General features: G+C 43.3%; 1 protein-coding gene across 1 annotated transcript in view; it reads left to right on the forward strand.

Annotated features, from left to right (window-relative positions):
- gabra6b (gamma-aminobutyric acid type A receptor subunit alpha6b) overlaps nt 1–22,292 on the forward strand; it is a 40,495-nt gene that overhangs the window by 12,412 nt on the left and 5,791 nt on the right. Inside the window, exon 9 of the mRNA XM_074671813.1 lies at nt 11,114–11,370. Coding sequence (XP_074527914.1) covers nt 11,114–11,370 — 257 coding nt within the window. The remainder of the gene's footprint in view (nt 1–11,113; nt 11,371–22,292) is intronic.

Consider the following 22,292-nt stretch of genomic DNA (forward strand, 5'->3'; position numbering starts at 1 on the left):
TAATATTATATAATATTATATAATATAATGAAATAAAACCAGCCAGTTGAATAAATCTGAATGAATTATTTTACTGGAACTAAAAATACGTAACTACATAAAGTTTGCTTTAAAATAAAAGTTATGCTGACATTTATCTGATTGAGATTTCTCATTTATTTTTTCTTGCAAATTTTAAAAATCCAACTAAAAGGTCTGCTTGAATCAATATACTGATGTCATTTTATGAATCAAAGGGTTGGATTTAACATTAATATAGTGATTTAGAGGAGAAATCAGAATATCAAGATATAGCCTACAGATATTGAGATATTGGATTGTGGCCATACTGTGCAGCTCTGGATACAACGTATCAGTAACACAGAGAAAAACATCCTGCCCATGTCTTCCTCACAGATGTTAAGAAGATAACACCTTGTGTATTTATCCATTCATGTTCTTCTGGAGAATTACCTCCTCTTGTTGGACAGACCAATACCCCAAACTGTTTCAGTTCTGCTCTCAGTCTAAAACAAATAAACTAAATTAAATCAATATAGAATAACTCAGCTCACCCTGACTCTAACCAAACCTTTTCTATCCTGATATATTAAAGTGTAACTGTTCATGTTTACACCAGTGATTTCTCACTTTGTCCTGTTGTTATTTTTCTTTTTACCCTCTGTAAATGTCCCTCATCGCCTCCCTTACAAACACACAAACAGCACAGACACAAAAACTGTACCAACATGAATTATCCAGCTTTTATCAGCCCCCTGCTGTGGGAGTGTGAGTCTGCTTCACTCAGGACACACTCTTTCTCTATCCCACATTCCCACACACACACACACACACACACACACACACACACACACACACACACACACACACACACACACACACACACACACACACACACACACACACACACACACACACACACACACACACACACACCTCTCTGTGACCATCCCTCTATTCTCTCTGTCCACAGTAACTGAGACAACATCCACTTCCTCCACACAGCAGATATAATCCTCTGACACATGTATGCTCACACTTAATCTGGACTAAATGACATCCACACACATCAGTCATCACTTTAAACAATAACCCAACCATCATCCATCCATCCATCCATCCATCCATCCATCCATCCATCCATCATCCATCCATCCATTCACAGCACATCTATCATCCACCCGGCCCTCCGGCCTCCTTCCTGTCCTGTAACCGTGTATTAACCACAGAGGTTGGTCAGGAGGAGACGGCCGTGGATCTGTAGATGATGCTCAGATTATGTAACAGCCATAGATTAAGGGAATATCCAGCAGATCACCGCGGGTGGAAGGAGGAGGAGGGCAGACACCACAGGGAAGCTACCACAGGGCAGCCCAGTCAGGGGTGGAGCTCACTGGCCCTGTCTGTTGGGTAGGATGGAGGGCGGAGGGGTGGAGTGGTGGAGAGAGAAAGATGGAGAGATGGAGGAATTGAGGAACTGGGGACAGAGGGACGAAGGAGCAGAGGATGGAGGGACGAAGGGATGGAGAGACAGAAGGATGGAGTGGTGGAGGGACAGAGAATGGAGGGACGCAGGGATGGAAAGATGGAGGGATGGAGAGACGGAGGGTCGGAGAGATGGAAGGATGAATGAGTGGATAGATGTAGGGTTGCAGGAATGGAGGGATGAAGGGACAGAGAGATGGAGGGATGGATGAATGGATGGATGTATAGATGAAAGGATGGAGGGACAGAACGATGGAGGGATTGAAGGCTAGAGGGACGGCTGGACAGAGGGATGGAGGGATGGAAAGACAGAGGGTTGGAGGGATGGATGAGTGGATTGATTGGAGGGTTAGAGAAATGGAGGGACAAAAAAGATGGATGGATGGATGGATGGATGGATGGATGGATGGATGGAGGGACAGAAAGATGGATGGATGGATGGATGTATGGGTGGATGTATGGATGGATGGATGGATGGATGGATGGACAGAAAGATGGAGGGATGGATGGATGGATGGAGGGATGGATGGATGGATGGATGGATGGATGGATGGATGGATGGATGGATGGATGGATGGATGGATGGATTAATGGATGGATGGATGGATGGATGGATGGATTAATGGATGGATGGATGGATGATGGATGGATGGATGGATGGACAGAAAGATGGATGGAGTGATGGATGGAGGGACAGAGAGATAGATGGATGGATGGAGTGATGGATGGAGGGACAGAAAGATGGATGGATGGATGGAGTGATGAATAGAAAGATGGAGTGATGGATGGACAGATAGATGGATGGATGGATGAATGGATGGATGGATGGAGGGACAGAAAGATGGAGGGATGAACAGAAAGATAGATGGAGTGATGGAGTGATGGATGGAGGGACAGAAAGATGGATGGAGTGATGGATGGATGAACAGAAAGATGGAGTGATGGATGGATGGATTGATGGATGGATGGATGGATGGATGGATGGATGGATGGAAAGATAGATGGATGGAGGGATGAACAGAAAGATAGATGGAGTGATGGAGTGATGGATGGAGGGACAGAAAGATGGAGTGATGGATGGATGGATGAATAGAATGATGGAGTGATGGATGTGGATGTGTTTTCTCTGCGGTGTGTGCGTGAGCGCCGCTCTCGCTGAGAGAAAAGCAGAGTGGGAGGATGCATCATGGAAAATGACTGCTTTCAACAAATCTGTAGGAGGGAGACTCTTCATTACACAGAGAAAGAAAAAACAATGGTGTATCATCAGGAATGGAAATAGCCCTTCACTGGTCACGATTCCCAGCGCTCCGACCTGCTGGGACTGTCAGGTGGCGCCGTCAGAGAGATGGAAACCTCCTGACAAACACAGGACAGACCTCAGATCCATGAATCAAACACACCACTGTGAGCGCTGAGGCCAGGGGAGTGTGTCAGTGTGTGTCAGTGTGTGTGAAGGGCACTGCATGCATTGTCAGTCCGCTGTGTGTGTGTAGGTGGTGCAGTATGTGGTGCAGGAAATTAACAGAAAATAAAAACAGTCGTGGGAGGAGGAGAAGCTGAAGAAAGAGACGGAGCGAGGGAAACCAAGGAGCTCGTATTTATAGGCTCAGCAACAGGTGCTGCAGCAGGCGCTCAGGTGAGGAGACGCTCAGGTGAGAGGATGCTCAGGTGAGGAGACGTTTAGGTGAGGAGACGCTCAGGTTAGGAGACGCTCAGGTGAGGAGAAGCTCAGGTGAGGAGACGCTCAGGTGAGGAGGCGCTCAGGTGAGGAGGCGCTCAGGTGAGGAGGCGCTCAGGTGAGGAGAAGCTCAGGTGAGGAGAAGCTCAGGTGAGGAGGCGCTCAGGTGAGGAGAAGCTCAGGTGAGGAGAAGCTCAGGTGAGGAGACAGGTTTACTTCACGTCTGAACATGACCGGAGGATTAATTTATCCTCAAACTTTGTTAGAGGAGGGTTCATTAGTTTTTGAGCTTGTTAAAGTGGCGCTGACGAGAAAACCAGACAGAAAGACAAATCCCTGACCAACACTGGAATCACTGGGTCGATTCCATTTTGACGTGTTCGTTCTGAGTTTTATGGCTCTGTTCACTGAGCTACTGGTCCTGCTCTGATGTGTAAATCCATGACAGCAGCCTGTTGGACTGGGAAACCCTGGCTCCAAACTCAGCAACAAACCATCTCCAAAACACACACGGACAGCAGCAAAAAAAAAACAAAATGAAGAAAAAATCCTGTAGAAATTGGACGTGATGGAAACAGCTGACTGTCTTATCGTCTTAGATGACGTCTGTAGACCTTTTGGTTGGAGCACCAAGAGATTCAGCATGCAGTAAATCAGTGAAAATATCCAGATCTGGATCATAGTAAACTACTCATGATGCTATATTTCTTAACCACCCTGATGTAAATGAACACAGAGCGTGGTTTGGCCGTATTTGGATCTAAAATGTGTCAGCTAAGAGGCCCAGAGGGAACAAGTTAGTGATAACCAGTGGTGTGTTTGAGTGAGGGTATGATGCTTCACCATGTTTCAGACATGGAGGTGTCAGTGCTGGTAGCACAGACTTAGCTGCAGATTTTCAAAGCTCTAAATATCTTTGTGTTGAAATCCCCGAATCTGTGGACTTATCAAAACTGTCCGACCTGAGAAACAGAATGAGATTTTAAAGAGATCTTCATGAGACTTGCTGAAATGATGATGTCATAGCTTAAGGATCTCTCATCTGGTTCATGACAAGTTGGAGCAGAGGGACTCAAACACCAAGGTTTCCCCCTGACAGGCCCCAGAGGGCCAGCCAATCAGAGAGAAGGAGGTCACTTCAAAGCTCCCATCTCCTGCTCCTTTCCTGCAGTTTAATCTGGATCATTGATGTCTTCATGAAATGGTAGTAACATGTTTTGGTCCAAAAAGCCAATAAATCAAGCACAGCAGCATTGTTTCCAGGCTCTCATAGCCCCTCTGTTCAGAACGCTCTGATTTAGTGGGCGTGGCCTTCATATGTAAATGAGCCACTGCTGATACCGCCCCACTCTTCCACGTCACTGAGAGCGGCACCACGAGCTCCGAGTGCACAATGTTTAGAAAACAGAGAAGCTCCTTTACCGTAACATTACAGGCTAAAACAACAGGCTAACTGCAGCTAAAGTTAGCATCCTGGAGCTAACACAGAGACAGGGGGGACACTGAGGAAAAGCTCTTCCATCTGCTCCACAGCACACAGCATTTAAAATACTCACATTTCCAGGATCCCAGGTTTGTTGGAGGATGGTTGGTAATGCGCCTGGATTCAGGACCAGTCTATTGGCTAGCCCTCTGTTGGACTGTCCAAAGTTGGAAAAGCAGTCGGCCGTGAAGTGACTAGCACACACATGCTCAGTTTTACTGAGTGTAGCTGGAACATTTCCTGATAAATGAACTCTAGACACTTAGTCTGTCTTCTTCAGAGATGGGAAGCTTGAGCATGGAGCTATGTGGTTGTTTACAGACAAAAACAGAGCAGTGATGGCTCTTCAACTTTGGCATTCTCCTCCCGGGGAGGGGGTTTGGGGGTATCTGCTCTGGTGGACCAATCAGGTCAGACTTACTCCTGATTGGTCAAAAAAGGGAATGGCTGATGTCGGCAAATCCCCAAAATCCAAACAGCTGGTTTTAGGTCAGGATTTTACATTCACAAGCTCTACTAAGAACAGGTTTGGTCATTAAATATCACATTTTGTGGGCTGGGAGGAAAGACAAAGACCCACAAATTTCACTAAAGACTTAAAGTGATTTTTGCAGAATATGGGACCTTTAATGCAGGGAGCTGCTGAGACATGTCAGAGCGGGGCTGAAAGGAGGGTTTTGTGTAGAAAATGGGGAATTTTGTGAATTGTAGAGCTGCTAAGGGCCCCAGAGGATCAGTACAAAGCCCCAAAGAGCTCTGTACCCCCACTTTAACTATTTGTGACACTTGATTTCCCAGTCTGAATGAGCCGAGCTGTTTCTGAACCAGGCTGTTTTAAAGCTGTAGGTGTCTGTTGGTTTGGCTCAGTGAGTACCTGGTTCCTGGTCTTTCTGCAGCCAGCCTCAAGTGGAGAGTCCATGAACTGCAGCTTTTAGCACGTCTACACAGCCTTCATGTTAAAAAACCTGATGTTTCCTCCTTAGGTTAGCAATAATAAACACACTTTAAGCATTTCTACCATAATGACCCATGTAGGCTACTGTACTGTTTGTGGTTAGTGTAGTGTTTATAATCCAACACAGGTATATCATGCTTCCTGCTAACAGAAAATTAAAAATAATAAATGAATATATTTATAAATATAAAAAAGGTAAAGATTATTGTCTGTAGATCACGTTTAATGTGTAAAGTGATATTTTACATGTAGCTGATGATTAGCTTCACTCCATCTGTCGTGGTTCAGTATTTTTTTTAACAGCTTCAGTTTATTTCATGAACATAATGAAAACAAGTGGACGTCCCTGATATGTGCTGCGTTGCTCCTGATGAATCAATAAATAAAGAACATTAACATAAACATATCTAAAACCTCCACCCACCCGTAATGATCCAAACGTGTTCACTCCCACCCGTCGCCTACAGAGATCAACCTCTGCACCTCCTCCTCCTCCTCCACCATAGGAGCAGAGACAGATGGAGTAACCTCCACTAACACCTCAAAACACTCACTACAAACTCTCATATGGAGCCTCCACCCACCCAGCTCCCCCCTCCAGGAGCGTATACCTACACCTAATCCATACATCCACCGCTCATTAATCATCATCTGTGCTGGAGTGGGGCTGGGACACACAGAGCTGTGATTGGACGAGAGCTGCTGACATTAAAAACAGGCAGACATAGAAATGCTTCAACCTGTGACATCACTCATTGGTTCCTCGTTCAACAATTCGGCCTCTGTGTTTGAAATACTTTAACTTTTTAATCATTACATAAAAAACAAAGAGTCAGTGTTTCTGACGTGGTGACCTCCACCGTTAGGCTGAGAGAGTGACATCACTTCCGTCATGGCGTGAAACAAACTGACCTGGGTTTGAGTTTTCATCCTCTCTACCAATTAACCTTGACCCGTTAGCGTTAGTGTTAGCGTTAGCAGTGACTCCCAGTGAGGGGCCTAGCTCAGAGTCAGATGGAGGCGCTGGTTTCATTAAGTGATGACTCGGCTCAACGATAGCAGGAGCAGCTGGTGGATCATCTGGACCTCCTCCCTTTAATAGCCCTTCATGGATATGAAGCTATTGTTCATTTCATTCAGTGCTCTCTGCTCTGCTTCATTTCCCAGCTCTGTTTTCATCCTCCTCCTCCTCCTGAGGAAGGTTGATCTGACAGTAACAGCGTTTTATTCTGCTCTGCTTTATTGAACTCAGGTTATTTTAAACTATATAAGGTAGAGACGAGGAGCGTTTCTCTCTGCAGCTGAAGAGACGATGAGATTTCTTTATTTGCTTCACAATAAAAAGTACGAGTTCGTCTCTTTCTGAAATAACCTCTAATCTGTTCAATCTGTAAAACAAACATCAGCCTCTGCATGAAGCTTCAGCTCACATACAGGAAAAAAAGCCTGACCATATACGAGTCTTTCTTCTGCCGCTGTTGGCAGCGTGTTTCCATGGTTACACGCTTGATGTTAGATCATGGTACAGAGTGGAAATGACAGAGAGACTTCATTATATCAGATCCACTGCTGAAAGTTGAAAATCCAAAGAAAGCTGCTCCAACAGACGATGACAGTTTGTTTTTAGGAGAGAAGCATCAGAGCGAACGGAGACCACAGCAAGTTCATCAACTAAAACCACTCAGCAGAGTCATTAACTTTTATATTTCACTTTATATTCGTCAGATTCAGTCAAACATATGACCTGACTCTGATCCAGTCCTCATCCTGAGCTGACCTGTTTCACTCTGAGAAAATCCAGAGGAGTGTCACAGCTCCTCAACCTTTGCTGATCAAACATGTGATAATCCCACGGCCTCACAAATCCAGCCTCAATCTCCTCAATTCACTCTGGCTCCAGGAGCGCCGTTTGGGAAAGAGCAGCCGTGGAGTTTATGCAAAACAACCAAAAATCAGGATGGGTCAGTGTCAGAGATCTTTGTTTAACACTTTTATCATCAGTATGAGCACGTCAGAGCGTTTCCATAACAAGCTAACAGACGCTAACCAATTAACACTCAAAATAAGGAACTAACTCGCTGACTTACTCTCTGATGTTGCCATAGAGACGGGACTGGACAAACAAAGTCAGTGTGAGTTTAAACTGATTGTGTGAAATGAAAAAACAGGACATTAGTTTTTAGTTTAATGACGTCTGGAGACGCTGCTGTAGGTGGTGAGAGCTGCTGTGAGCATGTGACCTTCCTCAGGTTTAGGTTCACTCAGAGATCAACGTATCACCATAACCTAATTAGACCGGGCGCAGTATTTATGCATTTTCACCTTTAACTTATTGACTGCCATTGACATCTATCGACATCGTTATGTTTTCAGTGGGGTGGTCTCAGTGGGTGACGGTCTGGTGGACCTTGTCCATCGATATCAGGCCTGTGAGCTACTGATGTAGTGACCCCTGTAGGGGGCAGTGCTGCTCTCTGGGGACGACAGAAAGCCCAGATTTGGAGAAGAAGACGTGAGATGACAGAGGGACGACAGCTGAGTGTAACGAGTCAGACAGGTTCAGGGGGATCACAGAGGGGGTCAGACGATCAGAAACAAACGCTAAAAACTAACTGAAGCTCATTTTCTCAGATTTCTGGTCACAAACAGGTGAAACCAGCTCATGTTCCTCTGCCACCCACTGAAGAACAGAGGAAAAGAGACACAGTTGGTTTTTCCTGATGAAAGGAGAGGGTCTGCTGTTTCTTTTGGTAGTTTTGGTGTCTACATGGTCAAAGAAAACAGTTTTCTGTTGGTAGTTTAACAGATCGGTGAAAATGCTCTGGAGCAGCAGGTGCTGTGAGGCTGTGGCAGCCAATGAGTGAAGGCCAGGTGTGGTGAGTGAGTCATTCAGAAGGTGACAGGTCTGAAATGACCTACATGTCACATCCAGTCTGAAAAGAGAAAAGCAAGCATACATGTCCTCTGGCCTTAAAGGTATACACACGTGAACGTTACATCAGGCCGTAATGGGTTAAGGTTAGTTTTTTTTCTCTAGCATTTCCCTGATGCTGGCCACAGAAAACATTTCCTCTCTGTTTTTTTTTTTCGCACACCATTTCCTGCTACACTGAACTGACTTTGGTCCAATGCTGCAGGCTCATCGGTCGAATGCAGGGGCCTCTGACCTTTTCCAGAATGAGAGCTACTTTCATACAGTAAAAAAACAAGTTTGGAGCTACTTCTAGTCCCTTTATTTATGTATTTGTTTATTTATCTATTTATCTGTGCATGCTGGGTAAAAATTATCACCTTATTCTAGGCTTACCTTAAATCTGACGCTGCATGCTTTCTCTGTATGGTTATTGGACCTGGTTCACTCATTGTTTATCTCTGAACGGCACACCGGCTTTAGTCACCTGGATTAGTTTTGTTTTATTTATATTTTAATTTATTTATTTATTTTTTGTATTTTGACAAATTTTCTAAAACAATTGAAGAATGTGTTATGTCATAGATTTTCAAAATTATAAAATTTTAATAAGTTAAACAATAAAGAAAATTAAAATTGAAAAAATATATAAAATTCTGCTAAAATGTAATTAATTTGAAAAAAAAAGTTCAAAATTTTGCTAGATTTTCAATAAAAATTGTAAACAATAAAAAATTGTAACCCCCCCCCCCAAAAAAAAAAAAAAAAAAAAGAAAAAGAAATTAAAATAATTTACAAAACTTGCAAAAATAAAAACAATTATAATAATAAATATATATATATATATATATATATATATATATATATATATATATATATATATATATATATATATATATATATATATATATATATATTGCAAAACTTGCAGTAATAAAAATAATAATAATGATAACAAAAAAAATATTTTGCAGAAATTTCAAAGTTTTAGAAAATCTGGAAAAACTCGACCTGGAAGCTTTATTTTAAGAGGTGATGCATATTAAGGTCACCAAAATTTTAATGCATGATTTTATTTAGTGTCAGTGTATTTAACCAGCAATACCCTCTGGGGGTTTGAGGTCCCTTGGTCATGAATAAAAAATTCACCCAGTGCTGGTGTTGGACTCTGATGAAGGCCTGTGGTGATCCAGACTGTCAGTGCAGCTGTCACTGATTTCACAGTTTGAGCCAATCATCATCAAGAGCCAGAGCAAATGTTTGAGTTAAAACAGGAAAAACTTTAAAATGAAGAAGTTTATCAGTTACCATGACCTGACTTTGACATTTGAAAGCAGTGAAGCTGGTTAGTTCCTTCATCTTCAGTTACAACTGACCTTTAAATTCCAAACAAGGCTTCTGAAAATACTTTATGAAAACTTACTGAGAAAAGGAAAACAGTAACAGTATGGGACTTTCTGGTGTTTCTGAACACACAGAGCGCTTAAAGTTCAGCGTTACACAACACATTCATACACTGAACACACAGAGAGGGGGACGCTCAAGACGGACTAATCCTGTTCACACACACACACACACACACACACACACACACACACACACACACACACACACACACACACACACACACACACACGTGAGGCTGACTAAGTCACCAGGAGCCGTGGGCTTCATTGTGTTGCCCACAGACACTCCAACTCGGTTGTTGGAGCTGGGATTGAACCACCAACCTTCTGTTGAAGTGTTGGCCCACTGAGCCACCGCCGCCCCCTGTTGGTGAAGGAGTGTGAGGCTCTGAAGCCAAAAGTGATGGAGTCACGTAGAGATCCAGAGAGACTGAGTATGATCCTGGTCACCTGTTTGTTTTTTTGGTGTTTCAGTGGTTTCAGACCATCACCTCAGGTCTGAGGAGGAGGAAAGCTCCTCTTTCACTGCCTGACTCTACCTACGAGCAGCTCTGTGTTCGCTGACCCATTTCCCAGCATTCCCCCCTCCTCCCTGTGTGTACGGATACTGTAGCTGACTTACAGCTGTTGGAGCAGGCAGCTTGTGCTGAGATCTGTCTGCTTTAAAGTTGATGAGGCGCAGCCATAACCATGTGTCAATACACTGAGAGCGTCTCTTGTTAAATACATTTTGTTTGCTTCTCACAACTGCATCAATCTTTACGGACGGGCTGATTGAAAAGGAATCACATCAAATCAGAAACAAAACATCATTGATTTCCTCTGTTGGGCTTAATTACTGTGCTCCTCGTTAGTATTCCAGACAGACGCACACATCTCCATCCTGTGATCAGCTGGCAGCTGGGAGAATACAGCCCAGACATCAGCGCCACATTACTCCTGAGTTTTTTGCATAATTTGCTTCATTTTCTTCTCGTAATTATGCTGTAAGATGTTCTTTCATCGTAACATGTTAAAGCTTTTTAACACTGAACCACTTCTGCAGCAGCTCCACATAAAGAGTTTTATGATGCTGTAGGTAGAGCAGCACAGCTCTGGTTAATTATTAATACCTTATATTACACCATACCATATTCTCTTTAATGTCAGCTCTCTGTGACGGATGCTGAGCGTTTCCTCTCTGCTCCTCCAGGTCGATGCCAGCAGCGTGCTGAAGAAGAGGATGAACTCCGCCCCCATATTCGACCGCCCTGCCAAAACCTTCCCCAACCCGCCCGTCAACGCCCAGGCCTTCCTGCAGCAGGGGTCGGCCGTCCCCGCCAACAACGTCCTGACCGGCACCAGCATTATCGACAAATACTCCCGCATCCTCTTCCCGCTCTCATTCGGCGCCTTCAACCTGGTCTACTGGATCGTCTATCTGACCAAGGACACCATGGAGATGTCCAGGTGAACAGATGGCGTGGCTCATACTAACAGTGCCAGCTCCTTCCCTTTGACCAGGCTTCCAGTTAGAGTCTTCACAGCCTCAGCCAGGCTCTGCCTAACACCATCAGGGTTTGGGTTATCACTCCAGCATCGTACTCACAGTTAGAGCAGGCCAATCAGTGACGACGCTGTCAGATTAAAGCGTTAGAGTTAACCCAAAAAACCCTTAACTTAACCCTGTCAGCTCTGGATGCAGCTGGGATAACCCTCGGTTTCCATTAATGTCTACATGTTATTTTCTATACACACCAAGGATCAGAGCAGATCCACTGTGTGCCCTACCTCTTTATATCATATGACTCTTTTATAACTGTGTGTGCTGTATTCAAATTTACAATCTCCACTCAATTTAGCATCTGTAAGAAGCAAAAACACACAAAAACATTTTTTTAAATATATAATGGTAAATTAATTCAGTCATAAGGGGTTAAGTGCCTTAAATAATCAGGAGCTTGTTTAAATATCTGATTAAAGCTTTAACACCCAAATCCCTGAACCTCTGTAAAGCACTTCCTACAGGAGCAGGAACTTTTCAAGGGGTAGATCAAGTTCCCAGGACTAAATTTAGACAAATACAAAGATAAAGAGATAAGTGGGACTTTTTTAAAGAAAGCAGACATTACTGTCTCTAAAGATTCTGACCTGGATCAAAACTGCAATTTGTTAAGTTTCATTTTACCTAAATAATAAAAGAAAGCATCAAAACAACACAACAGCAAACTGAGTGGTGTTGAAGCAAAACCCAGAGCATCAGCTTTGACACATTTGGCCTCTGATTGGCCTCTGATTGGCCTCTGATTGGCCTCTGATTGGCCTCTGATTGGCCTCTGATGGGACCAACAGCTGGTTTTGAATAAGGTTTTATTACCAAAGAGAGTGTGAACAGGTCTGAGGTCAGGGACAAAATGTGAAGGAGCTGATTGGACAGGGTGTTTGACTCTGAAGTCTGGGTGAATCACGGTCTGATGGGGAAATGTTTGCAGTGCATTTACATGGAAGTACGAGGGCCAATCGAGGTCTGATCCTCAAGTCCCAGTCGGTCAAGTTCGATGAATTTTAGTGTTAGAAAGTTTTAACTCTTGCACAGTGAAAACAGGACAATACACTGCAAAAACTGAAATCTTATCAAGTGTTTTTTTCTTTTTTTTTTAGTAGAAAATGTCTTTTTATACTCGAATCAAGTCCCATCAACTTATCAGTCCTAAAACATTTCTGATTTTAAAGTATTTAAAGACAAAATGAGGTCTGAATCGCTGTAACAAGTAAAAATAATCCGTCAATGGAACAAGAGAAATTTGCTCTAAAATTTTGTTGAAATCATAGTAATGTTTTAATACGAGTAACTTTACTCTTCAGAACTCATTTCAGGTTTTGCAGTGAATCAGCAGCAATCACCAATCACACCTAACGTTAACCTAATGCGGTCCGTTACAACAGCTCCATCATTGACTCTACGTCAACAACACTGCTACGTTTGTACGTTTTTGTTGAGGTCAAAGATGATCGATGAACTTTATATTAGTCAGGTTGCTTAGATCAATATGTAGGATGAAGACGGAGATTTGTAAAACTATATATGTTCAGAAACCTTATGACATAACCCCCAAAAATGTAGATTCAACCATTGAACTCATGAATTTAGGTCATCTAGTAGGTAAGATATAGAGAAACTCGTTTTTGAAAGAAGCCATTTTTAAAGCTCCAACATGTCTGCTATAATGACCTCGAAAAAAACGGCAACATTGGTTTTCTGATTCGTTACATTGTAAGGTTTCCAAAAATGTATAGTTTTACAAATCTCTGTCTTTATCCTACAAACTCATCTGGCTGAACTTAGTGGCCCTGACTGTATCTGAAGAAGCCGTAAAGCTCCATCCCTGATATAACAAATACAACGTGAGCTCTCTTTGATAATCAGTGTGAACACACAGTTTGTGGCTTTGATTGATCATTTCCCTGTAAACTGTAGATTGTGAGTTGTTTCTCCGTCACATGTACACACTCACGCAGCGAGCGCCAGGGCTTGGACAGCCCAGCAGTTAGTGGATCCAGCAGACGGGTTGGTGAAGAGAGAGTCTGAAGAGAGCCAGACTGGTCTTTACTGTTAAACTCTTTAATCTCATGCACTGACTGTTCTGCAACAGTGGATTAAGAATTGATCTGAATGAGATTTTAATGAAGTGCTTTGATAAAACAAACAAAGTTTTCTGAATCTGTGAGCAGTGTTTTCTGTGTCGGCCTGCAGAGCTGAAGCTGTTTACTGTTTCCTGTGGCCTGAAACGTTGATGCACCGTCACAGCGGCTGATCTCTTATTCATGTGTAACAGTAGGTCGCTCGCTGAGTCCCTCAGGAATGAGTAACTCTGGGTGTACACAAATCTGTGTCACACTGAGTCATCCAGATGAAAGTTTTATTACACACAGAGCTGCTGTGAAAAGATGGATTCATGACACGTCTTTAAAGGAGAGTCTCTGACTTGTCGCTTCTCCTTCATGAGCGGTTTGCTGTGTGTGTGTGTGTGTGTGTGTGTGTGTGTGTGTGTGTGTGAGTGTGTGTGAGCGATGGAGGGTCAGATGCAGAAGTACAGCCTGTATCTGTTCCCATTAATGTTTATTTCCCTTTTCAGTGTGTGTCTGCCAGAGTGAGAGCCCATATATAATTCAGCAGCCACGCGCTGCTCTCAGCTCTAATTATTTACCATATGGCTTTTCTAAATGCATCAGCTGAAGAATGGTCATGGGCTTTATACAGCCACTGGTTATGATTGCATTGCAGGACCACCAGGCAGAGCTGGCAGGCTCCGTATTTGTCATTCAGCGTTTTGCAATGTGTCCAGCGCTGAACTGCCAGCAGGCTGAAGTCCTAATAGCCTGTAGGTGTTTGTTTTCTCCATGCACAGTGAACTATAGCGCCAGTGATGGAATGGAAACACACATTAAATTCTAATTTGTATCAGAGTGGCATTGTGAAAATATGCTTTTTCATTTCCTAGGGGCTATTTACAAGATATTAGTGGGACAAAGCAGTTAGAGGGAGGCCTGCGCAGGAGCCACAGCGCTCTGAGCCGAGGGTTCAGGTTTTACAGGTCTGAACAAACAGATTATAACAGACTGAACAAACAGATTATAACAGACTGAACAGATTATAACACACTTAACAGATTATAACAGTCTGAACAGATTATAACAGACTGAACAAACAGATTTTAACAGACTGAACAAACAGGTTATAAAGGTCTGAATAAACAGATTATAACAGACTGAACAGATTATAACAGACTGAACAAACAGATTATAATGGACTGAGATATAAAAACCAGTTTATAACAGTTAAGGAACGAAGCATTTCAGTCTTTTTCTGGCAAATCTGACTCAGAACATGAACAATAACAAGGATCACCAGCATTACTAATAAGCTACATGTCATTAGCTATTACACTACAGGTCCCCAGGGCCGTATTCAGCTTTTTTGGGGTCTGGGGCAAATACTCCCAGGGGGCCCCTGGCTAATACACTTTATGAAAATGGATCCATTATCAGTGATTTGATTTCCAATGCTGCAATTAAGAAGATTTTTTTTTCCAACATTAATAAGGGACTACAGATGTAAACAAGCTTTAAGCTAGCTCTGGTACAGGAAATTAAATGGTAACATTTATATTCAGTATGGTACATGGTTCCTTTACCAATAAATATATACCAAATAACAATAAATAAGTAAAATTAGAAATAAATGCAGAATATCTTAATTAAGAAAAGAGCAAATTTTTACTTCAGCAAAGTGAAAAAACAAACAAACAAAAAAAACTCAGGAATGGATATCGATGACGGGTCCCTGTCAATAATCTATCCCAATTGGTTTCATCCATTAGCATCATTAGCCCAAGGCTTTACCATTCTCTTATTAATTCTTAACATTACATTAGAGCTGCTGGACCTTATATGGACCAGTCTGCACCAGCTAGCTTAGCTAAGCAGATGCTAACAGTTTCTTAAGGAAATGCTGATCCAGGATTTTCAGCTTGAAATTTGACTGAAGAACTAAACCCAGAGAAATGAGCACACATTACTCTCTGACACCAGATTCCTGTAACATACATTCATCATGTTTAACATCTCCTAATGGACCAAAAACTACAGAGAAAACACAACATTAGCTTGATGCTAATCTATAAGGAAAATTGCATTGATATCAAGCACCAACCTCCGCTCTGAGAATATGAGACGATGCTGAAGTGCTAAAATCTGCTGTTCCTCCAGCACCCTCTTGAGGCTGGCTCTGGAAGTACAGGAAGTCACAAACACACCAAGCCAAAAAAAGCTGTTTTCAAAGCAGAAATTAACCTTTTTACAGCCTGGTTCAAAAAACGTCTCCTGTCTGAGTCGATAGTTTTACTACCAGCTCCCACTGTACGGGGGGTGAATGTTTTTCTAACTCGGCCGTTCAGAGGATATTAAGATCACAAGCTCCCCCAATCAGAGGCACAGCTGAGGGTCACGTGACCAACAGGCGCTCTATGGCTGTAGGTGAAGCCCTTACCACTACCAATATGGCCGCTATAGCCAATCTGCTTCATTTTCTGTTTCAGAAACAGACGGGTGATGTTGGGGAGACTACGTCCATGTTTTATACAGTCTATGGTTGATATGCTAGCTGTTAGCATGTGACGGTTTTAAGACAGAATTTCAACTGAAAAGGGTTCGTTAATGCTCAACTCTCCACACAACTTAAAGTAGTGTTTAAACCACTTCAAGACACTAGATGGCGTACTTCAGTCCACAAACAACAAAACAGTTCGTCAACACCAGGTGACGTCTGTTTTTACTTATTTTTATTTTCTTACATCCAGAGATTTCCAGATCCACGGACCAATTTCATATTTATTTGATTGCAAACACAATAAAATGTTGACACAGAAAACCTGTGAAACTACTTTGCACTCGAAATATTCACATGAGGAATTGATAAGTGGATTAGTATCAATGAATTCCTATCAATACCCATCCCTGATGCAGTTTGAATAAAAATAACAGTGACTTTAACGTATTATCTACACAGGATGACAGGCCCTTCAGCCCTTCAGCCCTTTAGTTGATCAGCCAATCAGATTAGCAGCCTGATTTAGCTCATTTTAAAGGAGTTGGACTCTGATGTCCAAGCTGGTGTGTGTGTGTGTGTGTGTGTGTGTGTGCGTGTGTGTGTGTGTGTGTGTGTGTGTGTGTGTGTGTGTGTGTGAGTGTGTGTTATGTTTGGAAATCTTTCAAGGCCTGATTCACTAAAGGAATTCATGGCTTTCACGCCCACTTAGCGCTCACACAAGCTGCACCGCAGAGCTAACAGCAAAGCTAACAGCAAAGCTAATAGCAGAGCTAGTAGCGTCTCTGTGCTCGTGTTAAAAACACCTGATTCACTAACACCTGCGCTAACAGCCACACACAGTCAGGGGGACGTTTTGATCCCAGGTAAATGATGGAGAGTGATCAGCAGATGGTCAAATACAACAGTCCTGTCTCTGAATGATGTAGAATTAATATATTATTTATATAAAGTCTGTTTATCAATAATTCTGAGACATCAGTGACGATCAGGGGTTGAATCAGGAGCTGTCTGAAGCTCAGCCCCTGCACACACAGGTGGGGCCAGGTGTGGTCACTCGTCTCCGTCACCATCTGGTCCAAAACTGGAGCAAACTGCTCAGAGCTTTAGGACTTTGTGGGTGATTTTTCTCATGATTAGTGTAATCTGCTCAGTAAGTTAGAAGCTGAGATGGAGCCGGAGCACATGATGCTCAGCTCTTGGTGCTATGAGAGGCCTCAGTCCACCCTCAGGGTTTCACCTCACCGACAGGAGCCATGTTGTTCGGACACAGTCCTCTCTCTGCCCCAGAATGAAACAACGTTTCCTCTAACACCTTTTGGGAAGCCTGCCTTTGGTAGAGCAACGTTTCCAACCATCCCTGAAAGTCTGTGGTTGATGTGAGGAAGGTTTCAGAGGGCTGAATAACCAAGAAGCTCCCATCCCCGCAGGCAGCTCTGGTTTGAAGAGTGAATGGTGGCGTAGCAGCAAAGCAGAGGTTTCTCACAGATCTGGAAACTGTTCAGAGGAAATTCATAAACAGCAGCTCCACACTTCATAAGAAACTGAATCTGATCGCAGGGATTTTCTGCACTTTCTTCCCGTCAGCTTCGACAGGAGCCTCTTTGCTTCTAAAAATCACTTTTTCAGAGCAGAAACCTTAAAGGTCATAAATATCCAGGTTTGGAAATGTGTCGTTCAAGCTGTGGAGTGGAGGAAATCACTCTGCGCTGAAGTGTCCATCCTCAGCTGGGCTGTCAGCTGTCTTTTCACAGAGAAACGCTCCGTCATCTGCAGGAACCTGGAGGTTTGCTGCTATCTCTGCAGCATCAGTGTGAGAGGCAGAAAATCCACTTCCCCTCAAACGTCCAGATTAACTCTGCACCTGTTTCTCTCTCGAGTGTTTGAAGAGACGCTCTGAGGCGTCGGCAGGTTCCTGCTGATGTGGTTGATCTGAGACAATGAGCTGCTGTAGATTACACCGAACAAGACAAAGACTGTGTCGTTACGGCTCCTTCCTCCTTCCTCCTCCTTCCTCCTCCTCCTCCTCTGTGGAGCACTTTGAGCACCGTGACGGCTGTTGTTTGGATCTTCTTCACACACCTGTTCATGAGGTTGTGTCTGTGGCTCTGTTTTGTAACCTGAGGTCTCCTTTCGTAGATTTTTCTCACATCATAAATCATGTCATGTATGTGACTCATGGTGGTATTGTTGGAGGATTTGCACGCAGCCGTTGGCGCCGCTGCTGCTGCTGCTGCTGCCCGGGCAACATGTCCTTCTAAGGAAGAAACCACGGCGTGTTTGGGCTGATGCTCTCATTCACCTCCTGTGTTTCTGCAGCAGGTCTGCACGCTGGCTTCCTGTCTCTGGTTCGTAGCCACATTTCCATCAGATGCATTAGCTTGGTGATGCATTTCTGTGCACATTATTGATGCAATCCCTGACTCGGGGGCTTTGGGCTGTGTGGGTTTGGCTCCTGCCTCTCTGAAAGGAGAAGCCCTGAGGCCTGAGCTAAAACCGGTCCAAGGACGTGACGGTGTGAGAGGGAGTCAGGGAAGCTGCTCCAGCAACACTCACAGATATGCTCTCTTCTGCTTTCTGATAATCACAATCTAGAGGAAAGAAACTGCAGAAACTCAAGTTTTAGAGACTGTGTTTGTCTCATTTCTGGTCGTAGACGTCATCAGAGTAAACACAAACTGCATTAATATGATGTTGTTATTCAAGATGTTACAGGCAAATTGTGTTAAACATGTTGATCTAAGGCTGATTAAAGACACTTTGAGTGATTTTTACTTATGATGGAAAATTCTTTTGGTTTTGAGGATTTTTTTCTTTGTTTTTTTTTCAGCATTAATTTTCACTTTTAATAACTTAATATAAAATTTTCATCTTGATCTAAAAATATAAATCTGGCTTTTATTAAGTGTAATCATAAATACACCTCCTCTATGGTTGGATTACAAAAAAATGTGCAAAAGCTTTTTATTTTATTTTATTTAATCAGATTGATCCCATTGAGATTAAAACCTGTTTTTAAAGGGAGACCTGGTCAAGACAAGCAGCAGCAAAAACACAAAGTCACAGACAGAAAATCACAAAGAGACCAAGTCCAGAGTGTTTTAGATTAAAATTAGTGCTGTCAGGCGATTAAAAAAATTAATCTAATTAATTACAGGATTTGTGATTAATTAATCTAATTAATCGCATTTTAATCTCATAAATGCTTAAGGTCACAAAATAAAGAATTTGAATTCCAGGACATTAAAATTGCATTAAAAGACATTAAAAACATTAAAAAATAAGGTGGGAATATATACAACACATGTTTAGGTACCCTGAGGCATAAGGAACACATGAAAAAAGTTTTATGGTTCTATCTTTACAAACTCTACACAGTCCTGCCCCTAAGATAAGCTGATTTGATTTTTAGGACGGTTTTTGCTTCTGTCACATTTTTACTCGATGTGGACTCAATTTTCACTGCAATATGAACTTCTATACTTCTATGAGGTCAGGAGAACCAGGGCTAAAGGCTAAAAACTGTGAGGAACTATGTACAAAACACTTAATTCAAGTCTTGGATCAAAGAAAAGTGAAGTATTCTCAGTTTAACATGCTCTGAACACACAAACTGTTGCTGATTGGTGCAGAGCAGCCCCAAGCTGAAACATGACACCAGGAAGATGGAAGGACATTTTCAAAGAATTCTTTAGATTTAAATACAGGACAAATATCGATCATTCAGAGCTTGTTTGATGCAGTAAAGAGTTTAGAATTATCTGTTTTTTACAGAATTGAGCAAACGGTTGATTTTCTGCAGATTTTCAAAAAGGACGTGTGAATAAACGAGACGTGGACGGCAGTCCCCTTAACAGCGCTTCCCCCCCAGTCTAAAGCATGTTGCTGACTTCAGGTGTGATACATTCAGGGACCGTTGGAAATTTGAAAATCTGACGTGAACACCACTTTTTCCATGTAGGACAAACGGTTTGTAAATGCCAGACATTTAAAAATAAGTGCGTCTTTGAACGACCCACGGGTTTGGGATCCAGATTAATCTGCGTTAATTTTTATAACGCGTTAATTTGCTGTGTAATTAATTAATCTAATTAACACGTTAAAATGACAGCCCTAATTAAAATAAAACCATCTCTGAGTCATCCTGGGAATCAGTCGATCAAACAGCCGAGCTCAAACAGAGACATCTTATAGAAACAGCTTCTTTATCTTTCAGTTCAGATTTAAAAACATTTAAGGAACCAGCTCCTTCAGATTCAAGTCGTTCTGCAGCAGATTACAGATTAAGAAATAAAAATTACCCTTTTAATAAAGTGGTCCGGGTTGGATCATATCCTGTTTGTGTTTTCACAGCCAACTGTAACCTTCTTGGTAGGCATCGTGTAAGCTGGAAGCGTGACGCCACAGCAGCACGACACAGTGTACCCGCTAATAAATCCAACGAAGAAGAAAAACGTGACACAGTAAACAAAGATCTTAGATGAAGACATCCATCAGTTCGTCCTCTCTGTGATCGTCATGCGTCTCTTTGTTACAAAGATCAATCAAACTTTGTTTCAGAGAAGTCTGTGAGCCACCAGGAGAAATGCAGCAGCTGCTGTCACACAGGAAGTGACCATTCTTTCAGCCAATCAGCAGACAGCAGAGTTTCTAGCTCCACCTTCTGGGTCCGATCAGTTTAGTCTGGGACCCCAACAGAAGGGAACCAGAAAGTGGGACAGTACGGGTCGGTGATCTGGGACCTGTCCTGGTTTTAGTCACAGGAAACGACACCACTTGGATGAAACGGGCTCAGGTGATCCAGCCTATGAGCCTACAGGTCGCCAAAGCGGGTCACCCAACCTGAGAGTGGAGCTCACACTGGTGAGTCTCACAGTTTGTAACGCACCTTAAGGAGGTGCTGTTAGGTGGGATCAGCCACATGGAGGCGCTGTGCAGAGGCATGCAGATCACCAAATACTGAAGAGAAAAAAATGTTGCAGCGACAGAATATTCAGCAGCTTTTTACACTCACTGAAAAAACACAACTCGTTTCTACTTTTGCAGTCATGAATGAGTTCACCTGATGCTAATGTCCTGATGTCGACTCATTCATTCAGAGGTGTCATAGAAGGAATGCATTATGGGGGATGTGATGAAAGGCTAAAGGAGGTGATACATCACACAACGCCCCAGAGCCCAGACCTGAAACCCCCAGAGCTGGACCAGATCGCGCAGAGAAAGACCAACAACAGCTTCTCAGTGCGATGAGAGAGAGAAGATCACTCTGTGTGGAGTCAGGATGTTTGCTAACGCTGGTGCTGAAGGGGTTTCTTCTTCTGTCAGAGACTTTAGCGGTTTAGCATGTAGCACTTTAGCTCCTTTAATAGGTGTGTGTGCTGCTCTCCATCCTCCATTGGCAGGCTGATCCCTCAGATTCACATCTGGCTAATGGAGATGATATGAATAACTGGGTGTAAATGAGAGTCACAGCAGTGCACGGCTAATGGAGCTGAACTCTGTGTGTGTGTGTGTGTGTGTGTGTGTGTGTGTGTGTGTGTGTGTGTGTGTGTGTGTGTGTGACAGCAGCTGTAGTGGGAAAAGAAGCTGAAACACACTCCATGGTACAATACTTCACACTTCCACAATTAACACTTTACGTTTCATTACTATTTCTGTCCAGAACCACCCACACACACGACCCTTCGATGGAGAGTTAGCTCCTCGATTCAGCATCTACTGAGTAAAGCAGAGCGTCCTTTATCCCTGCAGAGACACAAACACAGAGCTGGAGCACGGTGCACCAGGCCCCTTCACTGTTTATACTCCTCTGTTAGTGAGGAGCAGAGAGGAGCTGGACTCTGTTTATACTGGTGTGTGTGCAGGTGGAGCAGTGTGTGTGTGCAGGTGGAGCAGTGTGTGTGTGCAGGTGGAGCAGTGTGTGTGTGCTGGTGGAGCAGGTGGAGCAGTGTGTGTGTGCAGGTGGAGCAGTGTGTGTGTGCAGGTGGAGCAGTGTGTGTGTGCAGGTGGAGCAGTGTGTGTGTGCAGGTGGAGCAGTGTGTGTGTGCAGGTGGAGCAGTGTGTGTGTGCTGGTGGAGCAGGTGGAGCAGTGTGTGTGTGCAGGTGGAGCAGTGTGTGTGTGCTGGTGGAGCAGGTGGAGCAGTGTGTGTGTGCAGGTGGAGCAGTGTGTGTGTGCTGGTGGAGCAGTGTGTGTGTGCAGGTGGAGCAGTGTGTGTGTGCAGGTGGAGCAGTGTGTGTGTGCAGGTGGAGCAGTGTGTGTGTGCAGGTGGAGCAGTGTGTGTGTGCA

This window comes from Halichoeres trimaculatus, unplaced genomic scaffold (genome assembly GCF_033239565.1).
Source record: "Halichoeres trimaculatus isolate MK-OKI-2021-1 unplaced genomic scaffold, fHalTri1.1 fHalTri1_scaffold_6, whole genome shotgun sequence".
NCBI lineage: Eukaryota > Metazoa > Chordata > Actinopteri > Labriformes > Labridae > Halichoeres > Halichoeres trimaculatus.